This window comes from Lagenorhynchus albirostris, chromosome 3 (genome assembly GCF_949774975.1).
Source record: "Lagenorhynchus albirostris chromosome 3, mLagAlb1.1, whole genome shotgun sequence".
In the NCBI taxonomy this organism is placed as follows: Eukaryota; Metazoa; Chordata; class Mammalia; order Artiodactyla; family Delphinidae; genus Lagenorhynchus; species Lagenorhynchus albirostris.
This window is the reverse complement of record NC_083097.1, coordinates 62,369,507-62,382,738: the sequence shown is the minus strand read 5'-3', so window position 1 is coordinate 62,382,738 and position 13,232 is coordinate 62,369,507. Positions and strand designations below refer to the sequence as shown.

General features: G+C 38.4%; 1 protein-coding gene across 1 annotated transcript in view; it reads left to right on the top strand.

The window, feature by feature from the left end:
- DMGDH (dimethylglycine dehydrogenase) overlaps positions 1 to 12,072 on the top strand; it is a 60,375-nt gene extending 48,303 nt beyond the window's left edge. The window contains exons 15-16 of the mRNA XM_060146133.1: positions 4,696 to 4,830; positions 11,470 to 12,072. Coding sequence (XP_060002116.1) covers positions 4,696 to 4,830; positions 11,470 to 11,685 — 351 coding nt within the window. The 3' untranslated portion in view covers positions 11,686 to 12,072. The remainder of the gene's footprint in view (positions 1 to 4,695; positions 4,831 to 11,469) is intronic.
- Positions 12,073 to 13,232: the final 1,160 nt, after the last annotated feature.

The following is a 13,232-nucleotide window of genomic DNA, read 5'->3' as shown; positions in this document are numbered from 1 at the left end:
TGGATTTGAGGTTTGGTAATAACTCACTTTGTCACTTTGGGCAAGAACGTTAACTCTGGGCCTTAATTTTCTCATATGAAAAATGACCTTGGACTAAGTTTTCTGCCTGCTTAAAAACTTCTATGATTCTAACTGTGTGACTATGAAATGAATGATGGTATAATTTGTCTTGATGGGGTGGTGGGCCGGTCAGATCCATTCCCCCAAATGAACGAATCCAGTATATGGCTTCATCAGTTTAACTGTGAGACAAACACAGATGCATCTGGTATTTGACAAACGACCAGAGAAAGTTATGGTTCACATGGACCGCAGGTTAGTCAGGGCCACGTGCTTTACAAAGGGAGTCCCGTGAGGACTGTTTTTAATGAATGATTCCTGGCCTCATTTTAAATAAGGAACTTTTCAGGAATGTGTTGAGGGACAGCGGCAGAAATCTATCACCCAGATTTTCATCTCTGCTCTGCCACTGACAGTGGTTGGTGACCACCGGGTCTCTCTGCAGCTCTCTTCAGGTCTGCAAACACGGGAGCATGATTCCACAACCAGTGCTGTGCCTGGTTTCTAAGGGGGGCTTTCTTAGGACCCAGGATGTTACACTGATTCTCTTATGCCTTTGGAAACGTTTGACATTTAGATTAAAAGGATTTTGGCCAAAAATTCAATCAAACTGATGACTGCTTTGAATTTTCTGATGGATTTTGACTCTAAATATGGAACAGAAGAGGTCCCAAACTAGGTTTTTATCATTTCTCTCCTGGTCTGTAAGAGCCCACCACCCAGAGTTCATATCAGAACCTTCCTTCCACTGCTGCTGTCGAATTCGCCTTAGCTACACATCTGAAAGCTCTCCATTGCTCTGAGAATCCCAACCCAAAGTATACTGGTTTAATTTATTTCATTTCCATGTGCTTTTCGATAATATGTGTGCTTTTAATAAAGCTAGTAAGAGATGAGGAGTTACATTTCACTTAAAATCTACTTAATGTTTTCATCTATGTGGATGTTATATTTAGGATGCATCACAGGTGGCTGCTTTAATGGCTCTTACTGCTTCTTAAAAATTAATAGATTAGAAATATAAGCCAAAATTATTTTAAGATATAATCTCAGTGCCCCAGAAGTGTTTCTCAAAGACATTAACAGCTATTTATGTAGTTAATTTGGTAGTGACTCATTAAGAAATACACTTCTGTTCTCAGGTCATCCTGAAGGCACCAATTTTAATCTCAGCACTTAACCTTCAGACACATTTTCCTCTCTCATTTATAAATAATAACTGTATAATAAAGTCTGCAATCTTGGGAGGAAAGCCAAGCAAAATGAGAATGAAATGCTATCACCCCACTTTTAAATCTTCCCAAGTCAGGCCCAAGGTTAGCCTGGGAAGGGAGAACTGTCTCAAGGGGCAGGTGTCACCTCTTATCTGTGTTTTAAGTATGTGTTCCTTACTTTTAATTAGGTTTTTGTTGTTGTTGTTTGAGTATTGTTTTCATTCATGTCTAAGGACGATATTGCTGACAAGATCACTTCCTAATTCAGGGATATACAGATATAGAGGTTAAGTGTTTTCAAATCCTTTCACATAGTACAAAAATATTATTGTGTAGTTAATGTCATTCAAGATAGGTTAGGCTACCTAGAAATAATTTTTAATTAATTAATTTTTTATTGAAGCATAGTTAATTTACAGTGTTGTATTAGTTTCAGGTGTACAGCAAAGTGATTCAGTTATACATATATATGTATTCTTTTTCAGATTCTTTTCTCACATAGGTTATTACAGAATACTAAGCAGAGTTCCCTGTGCTATACAGTAGGTCCTTGTTGTTTATCTATTTTATATATAGTAGCGTGTCTATGTTACTCCGAAATTCCTAATTTATCCCTCCCTCCCCCCTTCCCCTTTGGTAACCATAAATTCGTTTTCTATGTCTGTGAGTCTGTTTCTGTCTTGTAAATAAGTTCATTTGTATCATTTTTTTTAGATTCCACATATAAGTGATATCATATATTTGTGTTTCAAAATAATTTAAAAGAAACATTCTTTAGAGTATTTACATCAGCTGTTCCTGCCAGTGATAGACTCCAGGCACAGCCATTTAAAAAATGCGTATGGATAAAATCTAAAGGTGCTGACTTACATAACCGAGCCTCCGGAAAGACCCTTAACTTTGTTGGGCCTTCTCTTCATAAGCTGGGGATAGACTGATCTGTCTTATAGGAATCGTAATGAGGATTGTAAAGCCCTCAGCAGAGCGTCTGGCACATAGCAAGTGCCTAATAAATTGTAAATATTATTAATATTACTTATTTACTACTTTAATTTTTGAATTAAATTAGTAACTTAATTAAATTAATAATGAATTAAATTATTTTTTTAAATATTTACTATAACTTTTCTCTTTTAAAGGAAGTTTTCTGGGGTGCCCATCTTTCCTATTTCTTATGATTAACTGGTACCTTATGTTCCTGCTTTTAGACTTTGGTAAAATTATGAATTTGGCAGAGTTAGACTCCCCTTGCAGCACTTCTTATTCCCCCCACCCCCATGGCATCCACCCCAGCAGTTCTCGTCCAGCGCCCCCCAGAGTCCCCATTTCTGAAAACTTTGGATGCGGCAGCTTTCACCACAGTCCCTCTGAAGGTGTGGCAGATGTTGGCTTAAGAGGCTCAGTGAAGGCAGCTCAAAATAGATGAAAAGAATGGGGCTGGGACTTCTGAGATCTTGGTTGAGTGTCTTTGGCTAAATTAACTCACTTCTTTTCGACCCCAAATCCACCATCTGTGGATTGTTGGGAAGATTGACTTAAAAGCGCAAGGACTTTTGGAGAAGGGTATGCAGACAGTAGTTATCATGAAGCCTCCTCTTTCAAACTCAGTTCAAGCTGCTTCCTCCATAAAACTGTTGCTGACAGAATGCTGCCCCAGCCCCCCTCTCACCCTAGATAGAACGGATCATATGCCTTCTTGAGCTCCCACTGTACGTGCTGCTATCACAGCAACTGTTTGTTTGCATTTCTGCCTTAGACATGCATTAGACAGTTTTTGTTTTAAATTTCCAAAATGTTGTGACTTTCACACTCTCATAAAACACACAGAAGCAACAGTGAATCATGTTTCAAATTGGTATAGCTGATTTGTATACTATCGCTGTCATATTCTACCATGTTTCCAGTAATCTCAAATCATTCTTTTTTCCTCTGATATGTTAAAACATTGAGGAGATAAAATAATTTCAGCGCTGGGCATATTGTGATGTGGAAGGAAGGGGTCACATCTCCTCAGGGACCTCTCAGAGGCTACAAGACCCTGTTGTATTTAGCTCTGAATATCCTGTATCTAGTATCTGATACATAGCAGGGACATAACAACAGCTGAGTAAATAATTGAAAGAAAATTCTTTAATAGGGACTCAGGAGGACCCCAAACCTTCAAGATCTAAATGAATATCAGCAAAGATTCAGATTTCATAATAGGAGCTGAGGAAGGTATTCAGGATCTCCCAGCACTCCACAAGACACACTATATAGTGCTTGGCCACTCCAGGATTGTGTGCTTTTCCACACAATAAAGTGTTTTTTTTTTTTTTCATTGCAATCATTGGCTTCCTATATAGATAAGAACACTAAAAAGCATACCTGTCATCATGTATCCATGATAGCAAGTCTTCTTTTAAAAATCTACCAAGAGGGGCTTCCCTGGTGGCGCAGTGGTTGAGAGTCCACCTGCCGATGCAGGGGACACGGGTTCGTGCCCCGGTCCGGGAAGATCCCACATGCCGCGGAGACATAGCCGCTGAGCCTGCGTGTCCGGAGCCTGTGCTCCGCAACGGGAGAGGCCACAACAGTGAGAGGCCCACGTACCGAAAAAAAAAAAAAAGAAAAAAAAATATACCAAGATAGCAAAATAATTTTGTTGTAGCATTCTTTCTGTATTTAGATAAACATATTTTAACTGTAATGAACTTTGGTTTGTTATGACTTGTGTTATCATGAATTTATCCTACATAAGAACTCAAATGAATCAAGCTCTTCCTGTGTTTGTTGTTTTGTTTTCCCCAAAAGGAAAAAAAAGGTTGAAAAGCACAGCATTACAGAATAAGCTCTTTGATCAAAATGTCTGTGTTTGACTAATTTTGTAACCCAGGGCCCAGCATGATTTCTCCCACACAGTAGGGGCTCAATAAATTTCTTGAATGAATTAACGGTGCAACCCAGTAGGTTAATGCATCCCGGGGACCATTATTCTGAAGAAGGAAAAAACGTAGGCATTTTGGAGTTGCTTTGGCATCACATTTCAAAAAAGTGAATTTCCTTCTTAGGGAAGGCTTACATTAGGTAGAAACTGAGTCGCGCCATGCTCACTGCCCACCGTTCCCACTGTCCAGAACCAGTAGATACAAGGGTCCCTTTCATAACCCACCATCTCAATATCATGCCTTACATTTTTCTGCCTAGGTAGTTCTGGTAAAATTGTTATCACAAGTTATTACCCTTAAGTCTAACCTCTTCTGAAAGAATAGGTGTCATTCAGGGACTAAGAAATATTTGTCTAGACGTTTGATCCAATCTGTATTTTTATTTAATGTGTAATTGGCAAGAAAATAGCAAAGACAAATTTAAATGCTTGCATCTCTAACCTTGTCACAGTGTCTGAGTATTCATTCATCATCATTATCTTGGATTCCTGCAGCCAGCAGACTTCATAGGAAAGCAAGCACTGAAACAGATTAAAGCCAAGGGGCTGAAACGGAGACTGGTCTGCCTCACCTTGGCAACGGACGATGTTGATCCGGAGGGAAATGAAAGCATCTGGTATGGTGGCAAGGTGAGTGCTGAGGACCCATAGCGAGGGGCCACTGCAGTGTTTCTGCAGCAGAAACTCCTTGTCTCTGTTTCCGTTTACAGTTTTTTGCTAGTTATTTATCTATTGGTGAGATGACACTCTTTTGAATTCTGAAGTGACATTCAAGAAACAGAAATTACTTAACTGAAAGGAAAATGAAATGCTGCTCATTTTGGAAAACATGATATTCTATATGGTTTAATGAAAGAAAATAAACTGCAGGACTTGAAATACATGGGACAATGAGGAAGGTATGATTTAGAAGGTAAAATGACCTCTTGGCTCACCACATCTGTATCTGTGAATGCAAGAGAGAGATTTTATAAAGAATGTAGTATTCTGACTTAGCTTCTCAGGGATCTTTCAGGAGGAAACAATTCGTACCTTAGCACAGTAGCAGAAAACAATTTCCAAATGAAAACATCTATGACAAGAGAGGGTTAAACCTTAGTAAATAAAGGGAAAAGTGGAAATACTTTGGTTCTTCAGGAGGAGTAAGACTACCTTCTCCTTTTGGGATGCTACATTTCACTCTCTCTCTTGGTCTTCAGTAAAGCCAGAGTTAGATAACCTATCAATAGAATTTCACTTCCTCCTCTTTTTATGACTATTTGTAAAACCCAATTTGGCTCAACGTTTTGCTGTGTTTTGGCTGGTGTTATCAGGCAGGGGTTATCAGGCAGGGACACTTAGCTTAGATTAGACCATGTGGCGACCACAGGGCCTTCAAGACTCATCTAAACATTTGCTCTGTATTGAGCAGGGTCTGCTTGGTCAACACCCAAATACTCAGATATTCTATCCCTAGGTGGTTTTTTTTTTCCTTACGCACTACAGCCTACTTAATACTTGTTTTCATTTTCCCCATCTCTTCAGTGACAAAACGAGCACTGGAGGAGGGGAGAGCCAGTGGTGTCAATCTCAGCCTTTGGATTACTAAAGATATGGCCATTTGGGCTGAGGCAGGGGTCAGTTTGACATGGAAATAACATCTACAGAGTTCCTACTAGTGCTGGATATTTTCATGTACTCTCATTTACTTTTTAAAAAATATTTATTTATTTAATTTATTTTTTTGTTTGCATTGGGTCTTAGCTGCGATATGCGGGCTCTTCGTTGTGGCACGTGGGATCTTTCATTGCGGCGCTCAGGCTTCTTTCTAGTGTGGTGCGCAGGCTCCAGGGCGCATGTGCTCTGTAGTTGTGGCACGTGGGTGCCAGGGCCTGTGGGCTCTGTAGTTTGCGGCACGTGGGCTCTCTCCTTGAGGCGCGTGAGCTCAGTAGTTGTGGTGCACGGGCTTAGTTGCCCCGTGGCATGTGGCATCTTAGTTCCCTGAACAGGGATTGAACCCACATCCCCTGCATTGGAAGGCAGATTCTTTACCACTGGACCACCAGGGAAGTCCCTCTCTCATTTACTTTTACAACACCCCTCCAAGATATGTATGATCATTCCCATTTAAAGATGAGGCTTTGGGGCTCAGAGAGATTAAGTAACTTCCTTGAGGTTACACAACTATGACATGTGATTGACGAAGCTGATTTCTGACCGAGGTACAGTTGGACTTTGAATTCTTATCCTTTCTTCTAAGACATGCTGAATACCCCCATTTGCTCTCTTCTTTGTCTCTGATGGCCCACTGTATTCTCCTAAGCACTTCATTATATACCCACAGTTCTTGCACATCTAAGTAACAGGTGGATGTTATAGTTTTAGATTCTACGAAGCCAATAGATCTTTTCTCAGATCTGAAGCTCTTTCTCAAATGCCTCACCTTTAATTGTGTTGTTTGCTCTTCTGTTTGAACCATTCCTACTCTTACCTCCCGGTCTCCACTTTCTGTTTCTGTTCTAGATCTCTGGTTCAGCCCTCTTTTTTTTTTTTTTTTTTTTTGCGGTACGTGGGCCTCTCACTGTTGTGGCCTCTCCCATTGCGGAGCACAGGCTCCGGACGTGCAGCCTCAGTGGCTATGGCTCACGGGCCCAGCCGCTCCACGGCACATGGGATCTTCCCGGACCGGGGCACGAACCCGTGTCCCCTGCATTGGCAGGCGGACTCTCAACCACTGCGCCACCAGGGAAGCCCCAGCCCTCTTTTCTTAATATGTTCTTTCTCTGATTTAAGATTTGCGCACAATTTCCACTGATAACCACGTCTGCCATTAAGTAACTGCTTGAGCCTCTCTGGGTCTCAGTGTTCTCACCTACAAAATGAAGCCACTGAGTGAGATAATGTCTAAGATTCTTTCCGCCTCTAATTAATTTTTCCCTGGTCATTACACTTCCCTCACCTCATCTTTTTGTTCTACATTTTTCACTCTATTCTCATCCAACTATCTCAGTCTTCCTAATACGGTCTGCACTCATACTTCTACTGATAGTCTGTTTTACTTGGCCATGGAATGAACGAGAAGCTCTGTCATAACATTCTGTATGCAACCCCACATCGACCATGATCAACTGACAGATTTTTAGTCATCTTAAATGTGACCATACCCAAGTTAAAAAACTGGAAACCTGTACCTTAAACTTATATAATGTTATATGTCAATTGTATCTCAACAAAGCTGGAAAAAAAGAAGAACCCTGGAAACCCAAGCTCCATTTATTTTTATTGAAGTATAATTGCTTTACAAGGTTGTGTTAGTTTCTGCTATACAATGAAGTGAATCAGCTATATGTATACATATGTCCCCTCCAAGTTCCATTTTTAAATTTTATTCCCTTTGCCTCATTTGTGCACTGTGTTTATACGTTATATTTTTCATCTTTCCTATACGTGCCACCTGTTTATAGAGCTGCTAATGCAATTGTAATTTTAGTTATTAGTAATATTTCTCTTAAATTTCCTGATAGCAGCTTGTCTGCTATTGGATGCTTAGTAGGATCCTCATTTTATCATGCAGATGACACTCTCTGATCTTCCTTATCTCTAGAATGATATGAAATATTTTTTAATTTTTATTTCCTGAATTTGGACTTGTTCTACCTTTTATATTTGGTATTCTATTCATGCAGATATTTTCAATGCTAGCGATAGGGTACATGTTAATTTATTTGTTCAACAGATCTGAGTTCTAGTATGTGACAGCAATATTCTAGGCACTAAGGATGCAGCAGTGAACAAAACAGACAAGAATCTCTGCCCCTATGGAGCTTATATTCCAGGAGAGGGAGAGATAAACAATGGACATAAAATAAAATAAATAGCATGCCAGAGGGCAATGAATACTTTGGGGAAAAATAAAATCTAATTGGGAGATGGGCAGTGCTAGAGGGAGGGATTATGATTTTAAGTAAGGCTTTATATAAAAAAATCAAGGCATAAGTGTGGGCATGGGAGGGGCTTTAATTAGTTATAAAAGCAGCTTTGCTGGGAAGTAAGTTTTGAAGAAAAGGCTTTTGAGGAAGGAAGTTTGAAGAGTTTAGAAAGTCTTCTTTTTCATTATTAATAAACTAAAACACACAGGGACAGCCAAAGAAACATAATATATCATCCAATTTAAATTATGTTCCCTCTTTCAAAGGTTATTTACCATGTTGTCTTCTCTAGGTCTGTTACAGGCGTCTTCAAGTCTCATAATGAAGAGAAGAATGAGACAAGGCTAAAAATAAGTGAGGATTGTTTACATTGGTAAAAAGAAGGCTGATGTTTGATTTCACAAAGAATATGAGAATCTACTAGGCAAAGGGCGAGGGTGGCTCTTGTGATTCACTGAGCAAAACAAAGCAATGGATTTCATTGAATCTGGAAGATTTTAAGGTCAAATGACATAGAATTTATGCCAGGGAAAACCTTTCCCTGGAGACTTAGTAATAAGATAAAAGGAAAGGCCAGTTTTCTAAAATACTTTGGACCACCAACCCCTGGATTAGAGAGAAATTAAAGGAGAAATGAAAGTAATCGAGCAGAAAGCAAAGCATTCAATAACTATTTTAAGACTAGCACGCACAAAATAAACATGCTATTTCTTTAAAGTTACTAATGCAGAAATAACTGCAAGAAGAATCACTGCTGAGATTTTAAGAGATGCGAAGGCCCAAGGAGATGGGGCACGCAGCCTCTGAAGAGTGATTGTGGGTTTTTTGTCCAGTGAGTTAGGGGATTTGACCAAGAGATTCGTTCGGGATTCTTCCTGTTTTCTTAAGATGCCCAAGAAAACCAGGTTAACTTTCCCAGAGCTCCAAACACAAATCTCTGTTTTAGAGACTCAGAAGTGAAACCAAAGTTACCGAGAAGGTCTTTCAAAAAAGCGACGATTAAAACTCCAGCCACCCTGACCCAAATCCCAGTTTTATATCACGGAAATATGATCTAGAGGAGAAAAGCCATTTTGAAACATGTGTGTTATCTCAGCAATACCTTGGCAGTTAATAATCTGCCAGAGAGAAACTTTTACTAATGAAGGCATTCACTTTTTTAAATCACCATAACAAGTTCAGAAATTATATGGAGAGCTTGTGATTTGGGGTTTCAACAAGATAATTAAAAACTGGGGCTACAGTGATAGGAGTCTGTACTTAATGTCATAAATGCATAAGAGACTAGAAATGCTATAATATGACTGTTGACTGTCGTGAGCCTTTGCTGAGGCAGCTGAAATATCACCAGGCTGATTCATGTCCATGGATGTTTTTGAGCAGCAGCTATAAGCAGCCGCTGTGCTGGACAGTAAGGCTGTAAGGATGAGTGCGATGTTGCGTAGCCAGGAGAAGCCGTTTTAAGTGGGGCTATGTATCATTTTGCTTTTGTTGTCTTCCTTTTACTTTTTAAAAATGTGGTGTTTACACATATACAATGGGATATTATTCAGCCATAAAAAGAAACAAAATTGAGTTATTTGTAGTGAGGTGGATGGACCTAGAGTCTGCCATACTGAGTAAACTAAGTCAGAAAGAGAAAAGTAAATACCATATGCTAACACATACATCTGGAATCTAAAAAAAAAAAAAAGGTTCTGAAGAACCTAGGGGCAGGATAGGAATAAAAATGCAGACGTAGAGAATGGACTTGAGGACATGGGGAGGGGGAAGTGTAAGCTGGGACAAAGTGAGAGAGTGGCATGGACATATATACACTACCAAATGTAAAATAGATAGCTAGTGGGAAGCAGCCACATAGCACAGGGAGATCAGCTCGGTGCTTTGTGACCACCTAGAGGGGTGGGATAGGGAGGGTGGGAGAGAGACGCAAGAGGGAGGAGACATGGGGATATATGTATATGTATAGCTGATTCACTTTGTTATAAAGCAGAAACTAAAACACCATTGTAAAGCAATTACACTCCAATAAAGATGTTAGAAAAAAAAGTGGTATTTAAACCAGTATTGCAATTTGTTTGCATTTTACTCTGTTTTTCCTTTTCTTGCATCTTTTCCTTCAGCTAAGAGTTGTGGAAACCAGATCTAATCTTCTAATCAAGATTGTTATATAGATTTTATTTTTGGTAGCATAAAATTACTGTTTTCATCTCCTAAATTTTGATTCCTTGTTCAGTATTTTTCTCTGGTTTGCCATCCCAAGTTATCCTATTTCATCCTTGTTAATTTTGATCATTCACACAGAACTCCATGTCTCCACTCATGTTGGAAAGTTTTATCCCCCTTCTCTACCCACCTAATTCCACCTACCTTCAAAATGTAGAACAGGGCTTCCCTGGTGGCGCAGTGGTTGAGAGTCCGCCTGCCAATGCAGGAGACACGGGTTTGTGCCCCGGTCCGGGAAGATCCCACATGCCACGGAGCAGCTAGGCCCGTGAGCCATGGCCGCTGAGCCTGTGCATCCGTAACCTGTGCTCCGCAATGGGAGAGGCCACAACAGTGAGAGGCCAGCGTACCACAAAAAAAAAAAAAAAAAAAAAAAATTGTAGAACAAATCCTGGCTTACTTATGTTGCCTACCTTGGCTTCCTGGTTATTGTTTCTCATGTCTGTATGTTAATTCCTCAACGAGGCAGGAAGCTCATGAGGGTAGGAACCAGACCTCTACTCATTCTCCAGAATGTCTAGCAAAATGTTTTGTACATGGTAAAGCTAGAGAGGGTAAAGTTAACATTTATTTAAGTGCCTAGCAATTACCAGGAATTGTTAAATCTGTATATATTCATATAGAAGATTCACTTCACATTGACTATTGATATATTAATAGAGTTTAATTCTGCACTATTCTGGCAGGCCATTTTCTAAATGCCAGCAGGAACAGTTGACTAGATTTGCATTTGGATTTTTAGATTTTTCTCCTTTGTATCTATTATTGCCATGCTAGTTTGATGGAAGAGAATTTTTTAAAGTTCAAAATGAAAATATTTGATTCTTCTTCCTATCAGATCTCTTGGCATGAAGCTGAGCAAAATAGTACTAGGTATTAAGAAACTAGATGTAATTATTTAAAACTGAGAAATTTCAGAGCAACATGGATGTGTATTTTGAGAATTGTTTTTCATAAGTTTTAAACTTTCATTAAGCGTCTCAAAAAAGTGAAGTTTTCCTCCTAGTGTTATCCTCACAGACAGCATATCATAAAACTCTGTAAGTTGAATGTATCTTTTGAGAATTTTCATCTAGAGAGGAGGCACATAAAGCTGTGACCAAGATGCTGAGGATGGTAGGGTCTTGTTTTTCAGGTGGTTGGCAACACGACCTCCGGAAGCTACAGTTACAGCATCCAGAAGAGTCTGGCTTTCGCGTATGTCCCTGTAGAGCTAAGTAAAGTGGGACAACAAGTGGAAGTTGAATTATTAGGCAAAAATTACTCAGCAACCGTCATAAAAGAACCCTTGGTGTTGACGGAACCAATCAGAAACAAGCTTCAGAAAAAAGGTGGAAAGGACAAAATTTGAAAAGACTTTGAGAAGGCAACTGAATTATGGTTGCTATGTGATTGTACTGAAAATGATAACTGATTTGCTGGGGAATAGGGGAAACCAAAAATTTATTTCAAAATCATCAGAATCTTAAAACCATTCTCTTGTTTCCTAAGCAATATAGAATAATGGATGAGTGATTTACATTGTTGTTTCAGATGAAGAAATTTGAAGCTAATGTTTTTACTATTCTATATTGTTGTTTACAAAACTTGGCAAAACATTTAAGTGTTTGCTTACCATCATTATTACAACTGAAGTAGAAAACATTATATAATTTTAGAAACACTTTTATGTGGTTCTTGTTAGCTGAAAACAAATTATGTTTTGTTTTTTGTTTTTTTTTACAAATTATGTTTTACATAAAGACAAAAGCAGTATTGTTGATGGATTTACTTCATTGAAAAATACTAGTTGAATAAGGGATCATTTTAATTTTTCATAATATATCTAGGAAGAAAATAGTAAAATTTAATATTGGTATATGTAACATTTTTATTCAATTCCTTGAAATATTTACTTTCTTAATGTCTTCCCTGAAAGCAGTTTTATGGGACGTCATTATTGTCCTTTCAAAGGTTGTTTTAGAAGAGAAATTGCAAAAGAGGACAGTCTTCCAAAGGAAACGGTACTTGTAAACCTTCTGAGATGAAGCCGAAACATAAATTGTGCCAATACAAACACAGTCTGAATACTGAACACCTCTCTTTGGGAAAGAATTAATGCAAGTTGACATCACGTTGTGCCGTTCTGAATATCATTTCACAAACATTTGACAAAGCAGGTCAAACAAGAGCTTTAAGAGCTGACAGGATTGCCCTTAACATTGTGTACAGCAAGGAAAAAAAGCCATTTAGAAATTATTCTTTGATGTACCTCTTGAAATTATTTGGGTTTAGTTGACAGAATAAATCAAATTTTTCATAAAAGGTAGTTTGTCATTTATCATTTGTTCTACACACACACACTTGCTGCCTAGGAAAAGTTCAGTAAATAGGTATTAAAGAAGCTGAATGTGAAGCATAATAAGATTCTATAGTTAGAGTAGATTTTAAAATAATGTCTTAACTTGTAAGTTTTGAAAACATGCCAAATTTACATTTAAATGTTTTATAAAAGTAATCATGTATCAGAACTCTTCAGCATGCCATTCATTTATCTTTGATATCTCCTCTTACATGAGAAATGAAGGAAATCTTTTTGGTAACAAACATTTGCTAATTATTAAGAATGTTATCCAGACCCTGTCTCCCAGTTCTGGTATAGGGTATAGGTGCTTTTCATTCTCTGCCTCTCTGTAGCCCAATTGTTAATTGTGTTAAGACTAATGAAAGAATTGAGAAAATATAATGCTACATCAGTGGCACAATTTAATAGTTACCTAAGTTGTAACTTTTCAGTAACTAGTTACTGGAAAATTATTTACATAAAATATTATTATAGCAGACTCTAATCAAAGGAACAGTACTCAGAACTTGTGGAGAAGGCAATTGACAATGCAAAAACAAAATCTAAAGAAATGG